The 19,616-nt window shown below is 37.6% G+C and overlaps 1 protein-coding gene across 1 annotated transcript in view; it reads right to left on the bottom strand.

Annotated features, from left to right (window-relative positions):
- ITFG1 (integrin alpha FG-GAP repeat containing 1) overlaps nt 1-19,616 on the bottom strand; it is a 198,166-nt gene that overhangs the window by 70,594 nt on the left and 107,956 nt on the right. Inside the window, exon 11 of the mRNA XM_039503755.1 lies at nt 730-880. Coding sequence (XP_039359689.1) covers nt 730-880 — 151 coding nt within the window. The remainder of the gene's footprint in view (nt 1-729; nt 881-19,616) is intronic.

The raw sequence follows: 19,616 nt of genomic DNA, 5'->3' as shown, positions 1-19,616 counted from the left end.
GGAGATAACTGAAGGTTTAGAAGTCTGACAGGAAGTAGAATTTAGGGAAGGCCTGGCATTGAGATGGGGATCATGTGTTTTATATCATTGTATGTTTTATGTAGGGGGTAGTTTAGTATGATGGTTTGGGTGACTGGATTTGGAGCTTGTCAAAGGTAATAGTCAATGGGAGGAAAGGAGTCCCTGCGAGATAGGGGTTGGAGTGCTTCTTGAAATGCATGCAGAAGGATTAAAACAACAGTCACTAGGGGTTGGATAGAGTAATTCTGGTGGTTGTAGTTGGGGTACAATGCTGCAATGAGTTTACTTGGTCTAAGATTTAATATTAATTGCCAAATTCTCTTAATGCAGCAATAAATTATTTTTCAATCAACGAAGTTGTAAATCTCTGGGTATTTTGGTTAATTAGTCATAGAATGAACAGCCTTTTTTTTTTTACTCTAGTGATAGGAATATCAAAGGGCTGCTGAGCCCCCTTTTTAGTATAAATGTAAAAAATTTACGCCAAACATGAATCTATTCAAGGTATTTGTATCACTTCAATCAGGCTGTTCTTTCATAAATTCTATTGCTTACCCTTCAACTTTAAAGGACTTGTTTTAATTAACTCATTAGCTTTTTAGATTTCCTAGTCAAATACTAAGTAGTAGTACTTTAGAATGAAAGCTCAAATAGGAATGGGCAGATAGCAATTAAAAGCAGAAATACAGTGAAGTGTGCTGAACTCACATCTTCATAAATGTCAAAGAAGGTTGCCACCACAGCATCTTTGATTTGATTTAGATCAGAGAGTTCCCAGTAGACTTTAAACATACGATGTACGCTCCTGCAGCTTGCATTGTTGCATGGGACATTCTCTAATAAAAATGCCTGCTGATTGCTGTAAAATAAAAAGCCATTAACAGTTATCCCATATAAAGAAAGTCTGTACATCATATTTCAGCTATAATCTCTCCTACTTAAATATTAATAACTTCATACCTCTTGAAAAGCGACTATAATAAAAAGAAGCTAACAATTGGTGGATACTTTAAATCTACATACTACTAACCACCCCCCTGAAAGACAACTTGTTTCACTTTATCCTTGGAGCAGAGGTCATTTGTACTAAAGTGATTTAAGAATTAAAGGGAGAGTGAAGAAGCCCAGTCTTGGAGTAGAAAGTATTGTTGATATTTTCCAAGCCAATTAATAAAAATATTGTAATGCTCGATACTGTCCAGCCCAACTTGAAGTATTTCCTTTAATAAAAAATGTAACTGAAATACTACATAAATTAAGAAAATTAGCCTCCGCCCTTGCATCAATATAATAATGACTTTATGAATCAAATGATTCTCTTAAGGTTTAGGAACTTTTTGTTCAAATTTAAGGTTACACTAATTTCCTAATCAATACATTTTTCATTACTGTTCTAAAACAATAACTTCTATAAACCAATGGTACAATAACAAACAAGATAGAGAAATAAACTGAGTTAGACATTTGCTATCCTCCAAAAAGACACGATACAGTGAGGTTGTGATAAGACAACAAGGAGAGTTAGTACCCAGGTTTTGTTCATCAATATCATCAGTCTACAGACTTAACAAATGCAGAGACCTTTGCCTTATAAAGTTCCCCCCACCCGTGTTTACACTAAGTTTTCTCCTGAAATTTGGGAGAAAGCAGCAGCTTTCTACAAAATCTAAAAGGCCAATGTTTGTAGTTAAAAAAATGTTAAAACAATATCCAGACAAGTTTGTGAATTGGGGCACGGCTCACTCCATGCTCACAAGATCTTACAAGTTTGCCAGTGTATCAGGTTATTTGCTACATTTGGATATGATATGCTGTGGAGGGAAAAAGACAACCGGTAGACAATAAAGAGGATTATTTGCCAGGTCTGTTAGTCAAAATTGATAGATGACAATACTGGAGTTTACATTGCATTATTCATGTCTCTCACAGGGTGACTGGCTCCTCTAAGAGTGGGTGGGGTCCGGTGCACATAGATTAATTACCTGCTGCCCAGTAGGGCTTAAGAGAAGGCATCTGGGCTTTATAAAAGGGGATACAGCTGCAGGTTGTTAGCAGATGCCTACAGACATTTCAGGGAGTAAGAAGGTTCCTGCAGGGCCCAGAGTCAGCAAGGGAAAGAAAGGCCCGTGGAGAAGGCCAAACTCCAGGCAAAAGGTGCCGCTAAGAAAGCAGGAAGACAGATCCCCCTTGGGAGGAGAAGCTGTCCCCAGCCTGGGATTGGGGTGAAAGAAAATAACTTTTAAAGAGAGGACAGACCCTCAGGGAGGAGGGGCTGGGCCAAGCTGAAACAGGGATGAAGACTTCATAAGTTTAAGATGTGTTCTGAAAGACTTTGTGCAGGACTTAATAAAATGGACACCAAAAAGGAATGTTTTGAATATCTGGCCTGTGTGGACTTTTTTAGTAGAACCCGAATTAAGGGCTCAGCAAAGCCACACTAGCCAGCTGGGATGCTCTAAGGTGCTTGACAATCTGTGATGCACTTCATGAACATTAGCTAATACTTACTATTTACCTCACAGAAGTTTTGTATCTCCATTTTACAGAGCAATGAACAGCATAGTGTATTGCAGTGACCTAGGAGTGTTCCCCCAATCTCAAGGACTACCATCCATAGTCGGTATTTTGGGGTATGGACTCAGGATTTTCTTTGAAAAGTCATTATTTTACAGGGTTTTGAGCCAGAATTGGAGCCTGGCCACTCAATTGCTATGGCTCTCACTGGCAGCATCATAGAATCCGTGGATGACTACCATAGAGATATTTTCTCTCTCATGGACTTAAATTTGTTGTGCTTCTGTGTGTGTGTGTGTGTGTGTGTGTGTGTGTGAGTGTGAGAGTGTGTGTGAGAGAGAGAGAGAGAGAGGGGCAGCTTTTTAGGTTGTCACAACTGGACATTATGGCCTAGAAAAGAATGCACTTGCCAATGAGCGCTCTAAAGGCTGCTGAAGAAGCTTCAAAGTTCCTCTTTCTGTGTAAAGTGTATTTTGGGATCAATTCCCCTGGTAGGAATATCATGCCCTTTGCCATGGATGCCACTACTGCATAACCTTTAGGGAGGATGAAAAGAGAATAATTGGAAGAGGGCATAACACAACCCTGAGAGAGCCCAGATCTTCCTCCTGGGAAGAAAAGGCAAGTCACAAAGATTCCCTGCAAGTGTCTCCTTAATGAACAAACACTTCCTGGCTTTCTGCTTGCCTCATTTAGCCTGCTCCACCAAAATAAAGTTGAGAGAGCAAGTACAAAGAAGCCCACCTGGGGAGGAATGCCAGTGAAACTCTGATCCCTTTTGGGGGAGAGAAGAATGATTTTGCTAGCTGCTGCCCCCAAAACAGATTTAAATGCTACAATTGCAATGGATAAGATGGAAGTACTGAATTGCTGCTCTGCTTGCAACACCACCAGCAAAGAATCTGGTAAAAAAAAAAAAAACAACAACAACAAAAAATCAAAAAACAAACAAACTAACAAAAACCCACCAAACGGGTGTGGCTAAGACCTACAACTTCCTGGACTAGTCTGAAACCACCTCAAGTATCCACTGGAAGAAATACACAACAAAATTTCTAAGATTGGAGGAGAGGCTGAAATCCAGAAATAGTTTGTTTTTGTTTTTTAAAAAACAACAAATAGCACACCTCAAATTATCAGCTAAGAGAATGGTTATGGGAATCCCCTTCTTCTCTGCTGAATTAATACTTCCTATACAAAACAAATGACTTAATCTTTTGTTTATTACTACACTCCATGTTTTAATGAAACTTTTATAAAACTATGAGCCTCCTTTAACAATTTTGTTCTTTAAAAATATTATCAAGAATATTTTTGCATTTATATCTAGTATGAATCATCACCAATTTATTACCTCTGCAATTTTTCTGACATTGTACTGGCTAAACCTATTACTACAGCTCATTATCATAAAAATGCTAGCATATTGTAATTTCTTTATGTATTATATTAGTACCTTGTCAGGTAAGGCTAATATATGATATGGTGACACAACTCGAGCATAACATATTGTTTCAATTTATCTTTTTCATGGTCTTTTGATACATTCATTTACAAATGAATGTGTTACTTTGCAAGAAATTTTACGAAGAGGCTTTCTCCCAGTTTAGTTTCCAATCACAATATTCTGTTTTATCATTTAATCTAAATGATTAGATACTAATTTTTAAGAGAGATGGTTTTTCAGATTTGAATTGCATGATATGTTCAGGACTGACTATTTATCCCATGGCATATATGATGGAAACCATAGGAAACTTATTTACTACTGTATCCTACATTTTCCTTCCTTGGTTGTCTGAATGCTTTTCTGTTGAAGCACGTAGTCAAGAAATATGATCCCATGCCAAAAGAATATATCAGAAGCTCATCGTATGGACAAGCAATAATGGAAGTTACATTGCAAAAAAAGAAACACTAGGAAAATATATTAATAATAAAATGACATTGAGAAAGGCAAGAAAAACTGGAAGGCAGGCAACACTGCAAATAAGCAGATGATGTAAGGAAAAACTTAAATATATGTTGAAAGCTGAGAAGCACACAAATAGAAAAATGTCCAGTACACGGAGGACAAAAAACACAAATTCAGAGATACTGAGTCTCTCTTAAGGATAAGCAGAGACCAGGTACAGTGGTTGTTTACAGGCACAAATCTAGGTTTTGTCTGTACATACTTAGAGGTTGGTGTTTTTTTTATCCTGATTTAAAAAAAAAAGTACACAAAATTAAAGGATAAACAGAGTCCCTTGATTCTGAATATGCAAAAACCAACAACCTCCGCCCACAAAGTAATAATAATGAAAGTAGTATTATAACTAACAAAATACGAACAATTGTGAAAAAACCTCAACCGTGATTAGAATTCTCCACCCAGTTATTTAAGTAAGGGGTAAAAAAAATGTATTAAGAACAACACTGTCTATTATGGCCATCTAAACATATGTAAATTCTTATAGCAAGTTTGTGACAAGGCCAATTTCCTATTATTTTAATGACACTTGGTGGCTTTACTATCTCAAAACAAACCTCTTGAGTCTGACAAAGGAAGAGAGTCCTTAAATGGCAAAATAATATCCCGGAGACTCTACAATTCAAGAACAAAACAAAAAGAAAAAAAGTGTGTGGGGGGAAATGGGGGTAGAAAATGAGCAGACCATAATGTAATGATAAAATGTCAAGTCAATGCAAGTTATGCTGATGTTAAAAAAAGAAAATATAGCAATTAAGTTGAAGTACTGATATGCGGCAGAGCAATGTAAGCCCACCAAGCACAGGAACTCTGATTTAGGACTGCCACATCACCCGTAGCATGCTACACACAATATTAACAAAATATTTAGTTCTCCAGCCATTGCTGAGTATACAGATTGGTATAACTAATTTATTTACCATCTGCATAACATTATTCCAAACAATTTATGAAGTATAGTCAAGGGAATGTAATGTCTAGTGTAGTGTGACCTTCCAATAAAAGGCTGTATATTGTTGCAAAGCTAGACTTACCAGGGTTAAGTTACGAGAGGCATGGCTTAAATCAGAATACCTTTCTTTCATGGTTTTGTTTGTGTCCACCTTAAGGTTATTTTAACATACTTTGTGGGAAATAGTGGTAAATATCCACCGCTCAGTTTCTCATGCACACCTGACCTTGGGTCATTCTATGAACTTTATTCTGCGTACTATACAATGACTGCCTGTTACCTAAAGGAAATCTGAATGACTAATATCTAGCTCCAGACATTCATGATCATATATATTGGCCTTTATCTTTTAGATTTACTCAGTTCTAGGTTGCCCGTCCAGCTTGTATATTAAGGGATATCCCTTGTTTTACCCTACATCTGACAGCCTGTAGCCAATAATGAGCTACTAAGAAACATTTGATGAAATATGTTTTCAAGTAATGGTAATGCAAAGTATCATACAGGGTGTTGCAAATGTATTATTTTGTTCCACCAAGAGAATACCATGAAGAGAAGTTGCTTACAAATATGCAGTTTTGTATTTTATCTACGTAGTGGTTGTTTACTTCAAATATGGGTAGTTATTGTGTTCAATTTCCTAGCTGTGAACTATATGGTTCACTGTTCTTAAACTGCTATTCATGATTATATATATGTACAATAACATGACGATATACTATTAGCCAGTAAAACTGTCTAGGTTACTACATTTGAACAAAAAAAAAAGTATCCTTGGAAAATAATTTGTTAGGTTTTATGTTTATAGTTTAATACCCATTTTCCATGCTTTTTGGGATGTTAAATGAAAAGTTGTGTTAAAAGTAAATGGTTACCATTAATTTTATTATAGCTTAGAGAAAACTCCTAATTAGGAGGCTGAATGTAGCAAATAACATATATGCAGTACTTTAAAAAAAAGTTTTGAATATTATTACTCTCTCTAAAGACAGAGTACAAAAAATGAATACATTAGAACAACACTGAAGAGATTAACTGTTGTATAGTAACTGGATTTAAATCCTCTTACCTATTTATTATAATTTGAATATTGGAAATTCAAAGATTTTAAATACAATCCTATTCAAAAGAGAGAAGATGCATGCATTTGTATTGCCTATAGATTTATATATAGGCAATACAAATGCATGTAGATTGGAATTCTAATCTGCAGATTCTGATTCAAGTATTTAAGTAAATCATCCTTCAAAGGCAGAAAAACACATAGCAGCCCACTCTGCATTAAACCTCTTCAAGTATAAGGACTTTTGGGGTTCAAAGGGACATTTGGGAGCAAAAAAAATGAATTTATTTATTTAAATATATTCATGCTGTCAATGTTACAAGGCTATTATTCAAAATCAATAGGATGTGGCAGGAGATGAAACAGCATGGTCTTATTTCAGATATGAAAACACTTGAGGCTATCCATCATTTTTCTTCTTATTTACTTGGAAGGAGAGTGAACCAAAGCCATTCCTGATCATCTCAAAACATATTATCTCTACTCCAATGTTTTGTAGAGAATTGCAAAAACCCACTTTGAATCAATTTTTCAGAAGGATGCTAAATGCATATAATCAATTTTATCTTTATTCTTCCATGTCAGAAAGCCATTGTTGTAGATCAACATGGTCTCAGATGAATAAAATGCTGAATGCCCCCTTTAATTCCACTAAGTTACAATATCATAGCAATTAAAAACTAGGCTTCCTGGACTCTACCACAGACTCAAGTCAAAGGTTTAGAAAAAAGCTCTTATCACTTAATCATAGTAATCAATCACTGAAATTAGATGTGTAGTAGTAGTATTAAAGTTGTAGGAAAAATAATTAAATAACTTGATCCAAATAGACGGTTCTTTAGAAACTAGATGAGGTTTCCATTTTTGTTTTATTTCATGTAGAGTTTTAAAATTTAATTCTTATGGTCTATGTGAATTCCATGGGTCCTTTGAGCCAGTGATGCATTTGTTTAAATCTGTCTAAAACAATGAATTAATAACACAGCTAAAAGCAAAATGTGACAATGATACTGGGCCTGCAAAATAAAATAAAATAAAATAAAATAAAATGTCATTTTATCAAGGCTTATTCTATTGGAAAATAATAGGAAGCTGCTTCTGTGATTCTTATACATACAGTTAAATATGCTGCATTTTTTCTAGTATTGTATTTTTCAGCTCTTAATTTCACGTCTGTGCTGTCCCTGCTAAATCTCTTTGCTCTTCTAGCCTCTCATTTTTTCCTGAGACGTCTGACAGAACTCCCCAGCTCTCTGAGTTCCTATGATCTTTCCTCACAGCATGTCACCCCCCACCCCCATCTGCAATTTTAGTTCCCTAGGTCAGACTGTGCGCCACACGGCTTTGATGGATTCAAGCCTGCAAATAACTTTTGTATGATAAAACCAATATTAATATCTGATATTTGTGATGCTGGATGTAAAAATAATATATAGGAGATAAATGGGAATTAAAATTAATGTGTTCCACCAGTAATTCATGCAATGAAATGTAAGTCACTTCCATTCTTTTATTCTGAAATATTTTTAAACCATCCAAAGCATGTAGATATTATTGTATAGTCTATAGCTATTGCAAAGCTCAGGAAGCATCCTAAGAATTTCAAAGAAAAATCTAAAATATCTATCATCATTGTCTCAGGAAAAAAAAGTTGAATGTCCAAACCAATTGTACATTCAAGGAACACAGTTACACTGTGTTTGAATTATTTTACAGAACACAAGAGTCATCTTAAACATACATTGAAAATAAACTTAGAACTGATTTTTCATTTACTTTTCTTCAGAAGTTTTATTTAAAAGAAAAGTTAAGAAAAGAAAGGTGGGGGACAGAGAGTGCTCACACACTTTTACCCAAGAGTACAGTAGAACCTGGAAGAAGAAAAAAAGAGATGGGAAAGCACAAGAATAAGAAAATTAAGAAGCAAAGATTTTACAAATATAGGGTTACTATGTGTCCCTGAAAACTGACTTCCCTGATTTCGTAAGTCTCTGCTGACTCATCCCATGAAGAATCTACCAGTCCACTAAGCAGATGAAATTGAGAGTACACCAGCTAAGTACATATGTACTTCAGGGACCACGTTGTCACAAGGCTAACTCTTATGTTGCCCTACCCCAACCTCCTGATATGTGGAAGGGATAGACTTCAGCCAGCCCACCCTGGCATGTAAAATCACATTTCCATTAAGTTGAAAACTTAGTCTCTAAGCAATGATTGAAATTGTGGCATTACAGGCAACGCATGCACACCACCACCACATGCAAGTGGCTACTGTCCAGATCTGTACAAGTGGTCTCATTTCTTCCCCATCTCTGCAGCAGATGTGAACAACATATTGTGGCAGAGCACATTGCTGAGAGGAGAAACGTGGAGAAAGGTTGATAAGAGGAAGAGGGAATGAAGAAGGCGTTGCATAGTAGAGTAATGTGACAGGAAAGGGAGGGCCCTTTTCCTTCTCCCCTCCCCCCAAACAGTTGTGCATACTATGACCATCAAATAAAACTTTCTCTGAGCCCAGCAAGCCACCGGGCACCAATCTTGGTTTCTCAGTTCAAAAATCTAGTCACTATAACGAAGCAGTAAGCAAAGGACAATAAAACAGGCTAAAGAAGGAAGAGGTCTATGACTCCAACACTGGTAAGGCTTAGCAGCATTATAAGGATGCTTTTTGGTGATGCTCACCAAAAAGCGTACAATGCTACCCTTTTTCCTGTATGTTGGGAAAACAAAGGATCCTCGCAGGCTGATACAAAGCATCAGAAGGAGTGTATCATATACTTCAGGAGATACAAAGTCTGCAAAAGCCAAATTGCTTTCTTGAAATCATGAGCATCATCTACAAAGACCCTGCCATCTTTACAAGCAACTTAAGACTATTACCTCAGCTACCATAATTCATAGATGATGGCCCAATTCACTCAATTCTATGATTAATGCTTACTACTGTCTACTGGACACACTGTCTTCTAATCTAATGTCCTTAAATATATAAACTAACCATGCATCTGAAATCTGGCCAATGTGAAGCTGAAGAAAAATTTGGAAGCAATAGTGAAAGTTGTGGAATGAAAGGTTGCTGTGCTGATGATGCTCTAATACCAATTAAACATATAGCTGACGTTGGACAAGCATGTGGAAATCCAAATTTCATGTGGAAGTGTTTGATGCTGGATGTTCCATAAAGGCAAGGAATTTTCCATGTAATAACATATGGCAAAAATGTTAGTTTCTAAACAGGGGATCCCCTTTTTTAGGCAGGGTAGCATGTGTATACTGGCTTCTTGCAAAAAGAAAAAACAATAGCAATAGAAACAGTTCAGAGTCACAGTTTGAAAAAATCCTGGCTATCTGGGCCTGTGACAAAATGCTGAGCTCAACCTACAGAATTACAGCCACTATCTCTGAATGAAATAAACTCTTGTTTTTCTCCCAGTCTGGCTATCTCAGTTAGGAAGAACAAAATAATATTAAAAGTATCCTCCGTAGATAAGGGAGCAGAGACTTCAATGGTGTTTTGCTGCCAAGCTCAGAATCACCCATATCAAGAAAAATGACTACTTTTGAGACCACAAATAACGTGATGGCTGAGGAAAACAAAAGAACAAGAAAAACAGTTTGGACTGTTGGGAAACAACAATGAAGATGAGATTTAATCTCACTAAGTATAGTGATTGTTAACCTTACTACATTATTTGTTTGATCCTCACATTTGATATTCAGTCTACATGATGTAAAAGACTCGCAACCACAATTGGCTGTAATGAATTATTTGTTAAATTCACTTGTTTAAATAGCTTGTTTTTAAAAACATTCCAGTCTAACACCATATTTGCTGAACTAAATTTTGCTGTCCTGTAGACCACAGACTAGTAAATGATAATGCCCCACTGAGATGTTTTTTCTCTCTCGTGCTAAAGTTAGATTTTGATTATATTCAGATACATAAACCGATCAATTAAAGAACAAATTATTGCACTGCATTCAACTGACATTTATTTGTTATACTTCTTTTTGTTTTTAAAAAAGGCACAAAAACCATTCGCTGTTATTCCCTAGCTTTGGACTTCAAGTGAATCGTTGTATACACAACACCTATCCTTTGTACTAATTGCCATGTGCGCAAAGTAATGGTCAAAAAAGGAAAAATGTTAATTGGAGGCTTGGCAGTGAAATATTTAGACATCTATAAAAGTGATGGGACATTTTAGGACGTTATCATCAGAGACCTCTTTATATCCTTTTTCTTCCATCTTTGAACATTTCTCACCATAATATTTTGTATGTCACAGTTCTTTAGAAAGCTGACCTTTTAAAAAATGGTTAAACATTATTTTAATTAAACTTGTTTATCTGACCTGGCAATGAGTTATCCAACTTCTAAGCAAATACAAAACAGTCAGTTCACCAATTACCACACACAGGGATATTCACTCTAAAGTTTATATATTCCCAAGTACTGTCTTCCAATTCTTGTGACCAGATTTTAAAGGTTCACTATCAATATTTTTGGTTGTGAGGGGCACAAAAGGTCCATCTAACTAATCTAACTATGGCAAAACAATAAAATAGTTTATACAAGAAAAATAACAGCCAATTGTAGGAACTGAGTGGTAGGCCCATGGCTTCTTAGAATACCTACTGTTTGAACATTTGGTATCATGAGAGAGCATGTGTGCAGCTCAAATAATCAAAGCTTTCAAGAGAGTTTTGGTAAAGATGTGGCGTGAGTAGGCATATATAGAAGTTAGAGCTTACAGACAATACTCAAAGAATAATTACTGGTTTGGTTATTTCATCCTGTTTTTAAATTGATTTTTGTTTGAAGCATAGACCACATCTGCATTCTAGCTATTATTGCCTTCCTGAATCTTTTTTCTTCACTTCCTGCATTTTAAATAGGTTGACAACTCTGAAATTATCTTTAATTAAGCAGCTGTGTACAATTATGTCTTAAAAGTCAGAACAATTTGTTTCCCTGAAAAGTAACTTACCGTACTTTCTTAAAATTTTCAGTTAGCACTGAAAATATGGTCTGAATTGACAAAAGGACTAAAGCTGTCTTAGCACAACCGTAATACCCCATACAAATAAGAATAATACTAGTAGTTTCTCTTGGTTCCTGCAGTTAATGTTTTTCTTTCTTTCAGGGTCTTTTTTGATTATGGCGTTTCATGACCTTGTCCTTCATTTGTTTTCTTAAGAGCTGTTCTGATGAGGCAATTACACATCAAAAAGCACACACTATATTTGAAAGAATAATGATACTTATCACCTCGATCGGTCTTCAACTGTCGTTAAGACTGCGCCGATCACAACACATCCGCCATTCTTCTCGTACTTTTGCCTTTCTTCTCATGTTCGTCCGAAACGTTTAACAACGTAATCTTCCCATCTTCTTGGAGGCCAACCTGGTGGTCTTTTCTGTTCTCGCGGGTACCACTCAGCAATGATTGTGGTCCACCTATTATCCGTGAGCCATGCTGTGTGGCCCGCCCATCACATCTTGTTATATCTGCTTTCCACAACAATATCTTTCACACTGCTGCATTCTCTGATCATTTCATTTGGGATGCGATCCAGAAGGGAAATTCCCAACATAGCTCGTTCTATTGCCCTTTCAGCTACCAACAGCTGCTGCTCTTCTCTCTTCATCAGTGCCCACATTTCACTGCCATACAGCATGGCTGGCAGCACCGCTGAATTCAAGATATTTGTACGTGCGGTCTTGTCGATTTTTCCTTGGAGGACATCCTTGATGGAATTAAACGCACATCATCCTGCCCGAATCCTTCGCAAGAGTTCTCCATTTAGGTCTTGGTGCATATTAATTTCTTGGCCCAAATATATGTACTGTTCCACTTCTTTGATTTCTTCTCCTGTTACCATTATTCGGGCTTTTCATAAGACGTCTAATCGCATGCATTCCGTTTTGCAGAGGTTCATCTTCAGGCCGACCTGACTGCTTTTCTTGTCGAATCTTTGTAGCATGCTCTGCAGTTGTTTGGTGCTTTCGGCAATTAGTACGATGTCATCCACGAATCTGAGATGAGATAATTGTTCTCCATTTATGTTGACACCACTCCTCCAATTCATCTTGTTCATAACCATTTCGAGGCAGGCGGTGAATAGTTTCGGTGAAATCGTATCTCCTTGCTTTATGCCTTTCTCGATTGGGATGCGGAGGGGAGTTTCGAGGAGAGTAATGTCTGTTGTACATCCAGTATTCACTTCCTTCAACAAACTGATGTGCTGCATGTTAATACTCTGCTCTGTGAGCACCTTTAATATTGCTATCGAAGGCCTTTTCATAGTTGACGAAAGCAATACACAGTGAGAGTTTGCATTCCTTCGGTCTTTCTAGGATCCGGCTAAGGGTAAATATATGGTCGATCATGCTAAAATTTCTTTGAAACCCTGCCTGCTCTCTCGGCTGTTGTTCATCCAGACTCTGCGAGAGTCGGTTCATTATCACCTTTGTAAAGAGCTTGTAGATGTGAGAGTAGGCATATAGGGCGGTAGTTCTTAAGATTTTCTTGATTGCCCTTCTCGTGCAACAAGATGGTGTTCAACTCCTTCCAGCTTGATGGTATTTTTCCTTCTTCAAGATATCAACTGAATCTTAAAGCGAGGCCTTCCAAAGTTTTTCACCCCCGGCAGAAATCATTTCTGATGTTATTCCATCTTTGCCTGGAGATTTTCCCTTCTTCATCTGGTATAGTGTGCTTCAGACTTCACTATTATTGGGGGGACGCGTTCTTCTGACTCTTGGAGCATTGGGAGAGGGATGTTGATTCTTGATTTGAACAGGTCTGTATAGAAGTCCTTGCAGACCTCCTCCATCCCTGCTCTATAGATTACTGTCTCTCCATCCTTGTTCTTCAATGCTGTTATGCTCAATCTATTCTGCATCAATCCCCCCTTGCATGTCTTGAGGCTCTTGCATAATTCAGCTGTTTTGAGGAGCTTTTCTTTCCGGAAGTTCTCAAAGTCATCCTTCAGTTTTCGCTGTATAAGCCTGCACAAAATGGAGTACTCGAGGTTGTTATCGAGCTCCTTTTCATATTTCTCCGCTTCTCCAACAAGCTTTTCATTTCATTCGAGATTCTTCCCTTCGTCTTCTTCAGCTTTTCAATTTCAGCTGCTTTTATGCAACGTCTCAGCTTGTTAGCAAAGATGCTATAGTTTTCATCACACTTTCCCATCTGGCTCCAGTCTAATCCAGAAATCATTTCTTCAGCTTTGCTTCATCCAATGTCTTCGACCGCTATTTCCTATTTGCCATCTGTAACGCCTTCTTTTTCCACCACTTCATCGAAAAACAACTTTGCTCTAAGCAGGCGATGGTCACTGCCGGTGGTGAAAGGCTGCACCACAGAGACGTCTTGAATGATGCGCCTTTTATTGACTAAAATATAGTCGATTTCATTCTTGCTCTTCACGTTTGGCGTGATCCATGTCCACCTTTTTGTGGTCTTCTTTTTGTACCAGGAGTTTGCCACGTACAGTTCTTTCGTTTCTGCCATCGCTACCAGCCTGTCTCCTCTTTCATTCCTTTCGCCACTGCCGTATCTCCCTATGAACTTTTCACCAGCTTTCCCTCGCCTGACTTTGGCGTTAAAATCTCCCATTGTAACAGTGTAAGTGGACTTTTGCGCAAGGGCTCTTTCGAGCTCTCGGTAGAATTCTTCCACTTCTTCGTCCTCACTTGCACTTGTGGGTGTGTAGGCCTGGATGACCTTGAGGGTAGGTTTTGACTCCATCTGAAGATGCAACACACCAATATGTGATATTAGCTGGCATAATATGACTTCCAGAGACCAATCCTTACTGATGATAAATTGGACTCCTCCAACTTTTCTAGCACCATCTCCCTTTCCGAGCCTCACAGCGCTTCCACCCTTCCACAGTTGACTTCCAACTCCTTCTTTTGCCAGATTTCGCATCTTATCCTTTTCTTCTCCTCTATCAGATGCGTTAACGTTTCCTCCCTCGCCAGAAACCTACAACTGTAAGTACACGCAGCGAGGGTTGTCCTTTCCCATGTTGGCCTAGCACCTGACATTTTTAGCAGCCTCTCGGCGCTCATTTTCCGCTCCGCCCCCGTAGAACGGTTCGATGATTCGCAGGGAACTAAGACCCATTTACTCGTGTTGTTTTAGCCGCTAACTTCAAGCCATCCCACTGGCTAGGCGGGCAGGCATGTGTACCTCCTCAAGCTTAGCTAGCCTTCAACCTCTAAGGAGAAGGAGATGCGCTCTTTCTGAGGGCTTGGCTACACTTACAAATTTGCAGCGCTGCAGCAGGGTGTGAAAACACACCCTCTCCAGCGCTGCAAATTGCGGCGCTGCAAAGCGCCAGTGTGGTCAAAGCCCCAGAGCTGGGAGCGCGGCTCCCAGCGCTGTACGTTATTCCCCACAGGGAGGTGGAGTACGGACAGCGCTGGGAGAGCTTTCTCCCAGCGCTGGCGCTTTGACTACACTTAGCGCTTCAAAGCGCTGCCGCGGCAGCGTTTTGAAGTGTAAGTGTAGCCAAAGCCTGAGAGAGCAATCCCCCTCCTCTCCCTCCCTGGATTGAATAGTCCGACACCTTTGTAGCATGGTTGGACCTACCAGGGCATACTCCCCGCTACCACAGCTGTCAGAGCCATCTTATACATTAAGAACTTAGAGCATAGAGCCAAAGAGCATAGATCGACACATTCAGGATGAATGTGTCCAAGAAGTAAACCCACTAATCAAAGCCTAAGTAACCCACTAGGATGAATGTGTCCAAGAAGTAAACCCACTAATCAAAGCCTTCTTTAGCAACAGAAATTCCCCAAAATTTATACATCGAATAATTTTTAAAAAGCACTATTAAACCCATCATAGTAGTTGGAAATTTCATTGAGCCTTTTCCTATCAAAATATTCCTGGGAAAAGATCTACACAATATATTATAGAATCATAGAATATCAGGGTTGGAAGAGACCTCAGGAGGTCATCTAGTACAACCCCCTGCTCAAAGCAGGACCAATCCCCAGACAGATTTTTGCTCCAGATCCCTAAATGGCCTGCTTAAGGATTGAACTCAGAACTCTGGGTTTAGCAGGCCAATGATCAAACCACTGAGCTACCTCCCCCCCTTCTGATTTACATGTTAACTCAAATTAATGTTAAAGGGATGTACACACAACTTAATATACTCCTGCATGTCTTAACATCAAGGGTGAACTCTTGACCCAACATATGTCAATGGGATTTTTGCTACTGACTTTAATGAGGCCAGGATTTTACCCAAGATATTTACAGAACTTCTTTTTCCCTATCAGTATCAGTGTTTACTCACTTCTTGAAAAGCAAACTATAATCCAACATTTAAAAATCTATTGGACTCTTTGATTTACTACTTTTCATATCAAACTGAATATACTTTGGTTGCGTGGATACATAAAATAGCATTTTATATTTATATAGTATCTTTCTGACCTAAATGCTTTATAGAACACCACTGAAATGCAGCCACCTCTAACAATACCAAGCTGGAAACAAAAACATAGAGCACTTCAGAGAACAGAGATAGGATGGGAGGTTAACTGATAGTGTTGGAAATAGTTCGATGGTGTCTCTGATAATCATGTAAAACCTGACAGCACCCATCCTTTTAAGAAGAACCAACCACATATGTGCACTATATAGAATTTAATGTATTTACATCAGACAGATAAAAGGGCTCAATTGATTCTTTCAGACAATGGTTCCAGAAGCCCTGATTTAGCTAAGCACTTATTTGGTTAAATAAGACTTTGCTGAATCAGGACCAGGAAGTGGAGTATTTCAAATCTAATACTTGGACTTCTAAACTACAAATAGAAAAAAATATTAAACAATTTAAAAAGGTCAGAACCAGTTGTTCTTATGTAGCTTCATCAGATCATGATTGCACATAGCAAAAGACTTGCAATACCCTGCTAGGATAGGAAACTTAAAAACAAAGCAGTGGGACAAACTGGCAGGTCATATTGATATGGGATAAATTGAGAAAATGGGACAAACCTACTGTATAAATTAGAAACTCTCAGGGAATGGAGCTGTTTTATTATGATTGTGTATAGTACCTGGAACAACAGAACTATGATCTTAGACGGGTTCCATAGAAACTACAGTAAAACATAATTTTCCACTACAAATGGACGAAAGGCATCATCAAATAACACTATGTATGTTATTTTTTTTACTGTGAGCTGACACAGACGCTAATAGTTTACATATACACCGCAGCACTAAAATAATAGGGTAAAGAGACACACTGGACATTAACAAGAAAGATTCCATTTGTATGTATTATAGGTGTTCTTTTATTTGCAAAACTACAGCATTAACAGAAGCAGTTACTGCACCCAACATAACACCCTTAAAAAAAAAAACATTTTACGCATTCCTCATACAAAGTTTCAGTTGATCAAAGATGCAGTGTGTAGGAATTTTAACCTGATATATAAAAATCAACTTTGATTTTGTCTGCAGCAAAACAGTGTTTTCAAATTTTTATTTCTTGAAACAACCAGTTGCTCATAAAAACAGGTTGGATGTAAAAGATAAATATGTCAAGCAACATCAAAAGCATCTTTTTTTCCAAAAACTAGACTATGTAGAAGACTGTGCGCGTCTGTGTGGGAGCACATGTGCACATACATTCTTGCATGCACTTTAAAGAGAACAAAAGAAGAGCTCTACTGAGGTATATTTCTTATGTAGCTTGCTGTGCTTGATACTGTGGTTAGGCAACCAGCAAGGTGTGTACTTCTACAGTACAGTGCCTATCACATAAGGATATCAGAAAGCTTTAAAAAACTTTACCCTGACAATCAGACTATGTAAAACTGACTTGCCTCACATATCTGAGCCTAGGAGGCAGGTAATACATATACATCTGACAAATGGGGAAATTGAGAACCGAATTCAGAGTCAGTCTGTGGTAGATTTGGCAACAGAATCCAGCTTTCTTAACTTCCAGCTTTGTGTCTTATCCACAATATCTCCATAATTGATAACATTTGCCAGTCTATATAATTCTGTCATCCCAGTCACTGTTTGCCATGGAAGTTATCCTGGTTTAAGATGCTTCTAGGTCAAGCAAGCATTTTCACCAATCCTATTCGCATTAAGAAAACCCTATTCTCCAGCAGCCTGGAATAGTCAAAACTACAGCCTGGACAAGTAAAATTAAATTCATGAATATAGACAATGCCAACTGTTGATTTTATTGTTTTGCGCTTCTAAATCTTGGATGCATCAGTCAAGTATTGTATCAAACTGGAAATGCAAATGAAAACTGGCACTCTGCCTCAATTTCTTTGTAAACATTACCGAATAGCAAAAGAAAGTGAGTTGGTCACTTAGCCAGTTCCTTTGCTAAATTCCCCCACTAGCACTGGTGATATATGTATGCCATTTTGGAAAAAATAAGCATAGTTAATTATGTATATATTCTCTCTAAAGTAATTGTGAACCACAATTGTTATTTATAAGGTGGGAGGTCAAATTTTCATTTTTGGCCACTGGCTGAAGACACCATTTACTGAATGCAACCAGTATATCTAAGTACAAATGAGATCAGCAGTTTGTCCCTAGGGAAGTGACAGCACACCCACACAAACATCCTACATTAATCAAAAAAATAGACCAACCCAATTTGAAGTCCAGACTGTCTTCGGGACAGTGAAATTTAAGAAAATTATCAGTTCATGGCTATTCCATTTCCCTCAAAACATTTATAATAGTATCTTTGCAATCACAACTTGATTGAAAAATTATTTAGTAAGTCATCATAAAATGCTACACAGTACTTTATGACAACCACAGAGTAAATACACATCAGCTCCACTGAAAACAATGACAGCTATTCCCATAACATCAATTGTTCTATCCATCTGCATCTGAAAATCCCAAACTGCTGGAACTAAAAATACTGAGGGCAGCATTTATTCAAAACATGTCCACAGATTTTCATCTCCCTATTTTTTTTTCAATACTGTATTTTAAAATAATGGCTACAACTGGAATAATAATAATCTCATGAAAATATGACAGAGACAGGAACAGATCTCTTGACTCTCAGTCTTGGACTTTTTAATTATGAGATCATATTTCTTCAAATAGTATGAGAAAACAATGCAACACACTTTAATCTAGCAAGCCTAGCAATTTAAAAGTCAGGGTTCTGCAGAAATTAATTCAGATAATTAGAGCTGATTAGTGTTGATCTATTACTCCTAGTATCACATATGATAATTTAGAATCTTACAAGGTGAGTGTACTAGAAAGAAAAATTGACATCCCCTAAAGACTTGATTCTACACAAAATGGGTTATTCTCAGATTGGTAACTAAATCACAAATGATCAGCTAACAATTAGAATAGTGAAAAGCACGCTTCTAAAGATACAACAGCAATTTTGAACTTCCTACATTCTGAACATATGTATTAAAATTAGCAGAACATTTTAAAAAATGCTTCCATTGTCTTCAATATTTGTTATACATCAGAGAGCAAATACATTATATCATACACATAAACCAAATTTTGACTATTCCTTCTTTAGAAGAGTAGAGTGGAAGAATTACTTCTTGGGTCTTGCTTATAATACTCCTGGTAATACATCTCAGAATGATGCTCTTTCTTTTTTGCAACAGAATTATATTGATGACTCATATTTAGTTTGTGATCCACTATAACCCCCAGATCCTTCTCTGCAGTGCTCGGTCCTAGGCAGTCATTTCCCACTTTGTATTCATGCAGTGGACTATTTCTTCCCAAATATAGTATTTTGTATTTATCCTCATTTATCCTATTTATTTCAGACCATTCTTCCAGTTTGTCAAGATAATTTTGAGTTCTAATCACGTCTTCCAAAGTGCTTGCAATCCCTCCCCAGCTTGGTATCATTCACAAACTTTATAAGTGTACTCTCTATGTCATTATACATATAATTTATGAAGACATTGAACAGAACTGGACCCAGGACAGATCCCAGTAGGATCGCATTCAATGTGCCCTTCCAGCTTGACTGAACAATTGATAACTACGGAGTATGCTTTTCCAACCAGTTGT

Source organism: Mauremys reevesii, linkage group 16 (genome assembly GCF_016161935.1).
Source record: "Mauremys reevesii isolate NIE-2019 linkage group 16, ASM1616193v1, whole genome shotgun sequence".
NCBI classification, from domain to species: domain Eukaryota; kingdom Metazoa; phylum Chordata; order Testudines; family Geoemydidae; genus Mauremys; species Mauremys reevesii.
This window is presented reverse-complemented; position numbering and strand designations above follow the sequence as displayed.